The following is a 1,926-nucleotide window of genomic DNA, read 5'->3' as shown; positions in this document are numbered from 1 at the left end:
ATTTAATTATCAAATATTTATCTCTTGCATGTGTGCTGCAAAGTTGCACCTGTGACACTTTTTGTGTCAAGTTGTAAATTCAAAACAAATAAGGTTAAATGCCGGACAGAAAATGATAGCATATCCTAGAATTACATGGAAGAAATCTTTAGGTGTTTCGATACTTCTAGTTGGTGTTGACAAACGGTATTCATTTGGAGCTATGTGATTATCAAACGAATTCGGCCACAGCTGACAGAAACAAAGAACCGTAAATGTCTCTTAACGCTTCTGCAATAATCAAGTAATAGTCGACTCAGTATAATTTCCTTGTTGGATACAGTGCTGCAACAAACTCCACCTTGTTTTTGCACCAGTGTAAATGGTTGAGTGTGGTTTCTACTGAATTATCTGACGGGGCGATAAGGGGTTGGAACATCAGAAAGCGAAGTCTGGGATGCAGACAGTGTGTAGGCAGTATTTTTACTGTGTGTAAGGATATCCCACAGGAATTCTAAGGATTCGGATCCTTGCATGATCATCTCCCTCATGCTTTTGTTACACTCGGAATCATCTTAACCATTGGTGAGCAATAGAATGTATGTGTTCTTCTCTAAGCAATACTTATCCACTAAATAAACTCAGCAAAAGTGTAGAGAAAGTATTTTTAGGAATTTCCATATGATGCAATTTTGGACCAAAATTTATGCAACCGTTTTAAAGGTGCATTGCTGGTGGCAGTGACTGCTGTAGAGTAGAGTGAGTGAATCGAAGGCCTTGCAGATGGTCAAGTTTGACTAATGAATCGAGGCGGAAATCGTCTTTCTGTCAACTGTCAGCCTAAAGTAATCGAGAAATTAGCAACCACAAAGCCGAATTAACAGGATTCTCCTATTATATTGAGCCGATCAGAAGGATTCGGCGCACCCAATAAATGCATTAAACATGGGTCAACTTCTGGATTTACTATGATAACCGTTCTAGTTTCCTGTGATTAGGCTGTCACGCAACTCTTCTTCCACATACCTTCAGACGGCATCACGTTTTGCTTTCCTAGACCCCTAATTCTCCCAGGGGACTACAGACAGTAATTGCCATACCATGTGTCATTATAGAAAAGTAACAAGTTGTGTGAATTTAAAAATTCAAATAATGAATTAACTCCTATTTTACTTTTACGTGACTTCAGTTACTGGTAATGGGGTTGTAGTCTCAAATGCAACCATTTTAATCTTATGCTGAAAGTACTCATTAAATTTTAACGTTGATAGGCGACTACAACCTCGTGCTGCGTAACAACAGTTTCATTCCGGTCAGCCTCTCGATTCTTTAAATAGTATCGCAGTAACAAATCACCATAACGCATTGACTGAGGCTAAGCTATCTATGCTAGATAGCAGTCACATATGCCTGCAGAGTGGTTGGTTATGCCAAACGACCTCTCACTTATAGGCTTCGACCGCTCACTCTGTGTCGGAGAGCCAACAATTTGTTAAGAGGACAAATGAAAAGGTCATATTCTTAGTCGAAAAGGTTAACCAGCAGAAGTGGAGGTTCTCAATGGCATTTCAACATTTCTTAAGGTCTTTGTTTGCAAGTGAATCATTATTACTACAATTAATGTCGTCGCAATCGAAATTGGTGTTAGCTTCGCCCTCCAGAGGGCTAACTTAAATGAACAAGGCAAAATACGGCTAAGTGTTTTCATCATCCCCAGGGCTACTACTCGTGCATTCACTTATACCCGTCTTTTTTTCATTCATTCAGGCCTTCCGGGTGAACTGTACTTTTGCATTCTTCAACTCGCCATCCTACCAAAGATTGTAGCTAAATATTATGACAGGTAAGCTTTAATTTCTTACTTGACTGATCCGTGGCTCTGTTTGCTCCTTCATGCTTCCAGCGTTTGCTGTTTTGATTCCAAAGGAAAATAAAAAGATGAGTGGT

The 1,926-nt window shown here is 39.6% G+C and overlaps 1 protein-coding gene across 1 annotated transcript in view; it reads right to left on the bottom strand. All coding sequences in view use genetic code 11, as the record gives it.

Moving 5' to 3' along the window:
• Positions 1–66: 66 nt before the first annotated feature.
• EGR_10600 (hypothetical protein) overlaps positions 67–1,926 on the bottom strand; it is a gene marked incomplete at both ends in the record, with an annotated part of 7,096 nt that continues 5,236 nt past the window's right edge. The window contains one exon of the mRNA XM_024499849.1: positions 67–231. Coding sequence (XP_024345728.1) covers positions 67–231 — 165 coding nt within the window. The remainder of the gene's footprint in view (positions 232–1,926) is intronic.

The sequence above is a fragment of the Echinococcus granulosus genome (assembly GCF_000524195.1).
Source record: "Echinococcus granulosus chromosome Unknown EG_S00240, whole genome shotgun sequence".
Classification (NCBI taxonomy): domain Eukaryota; kingdom Metazoa; phylum Platyhelminthes; class Cestoda; order Cyclophyllidea; family Taeniidae; genus Echinococcus; species Echinococcus granulosus.
Note: the sequence above shows the minus strand (reverse complement) of the source record. Positions and strands in the feature narration are given on the sequence as shown.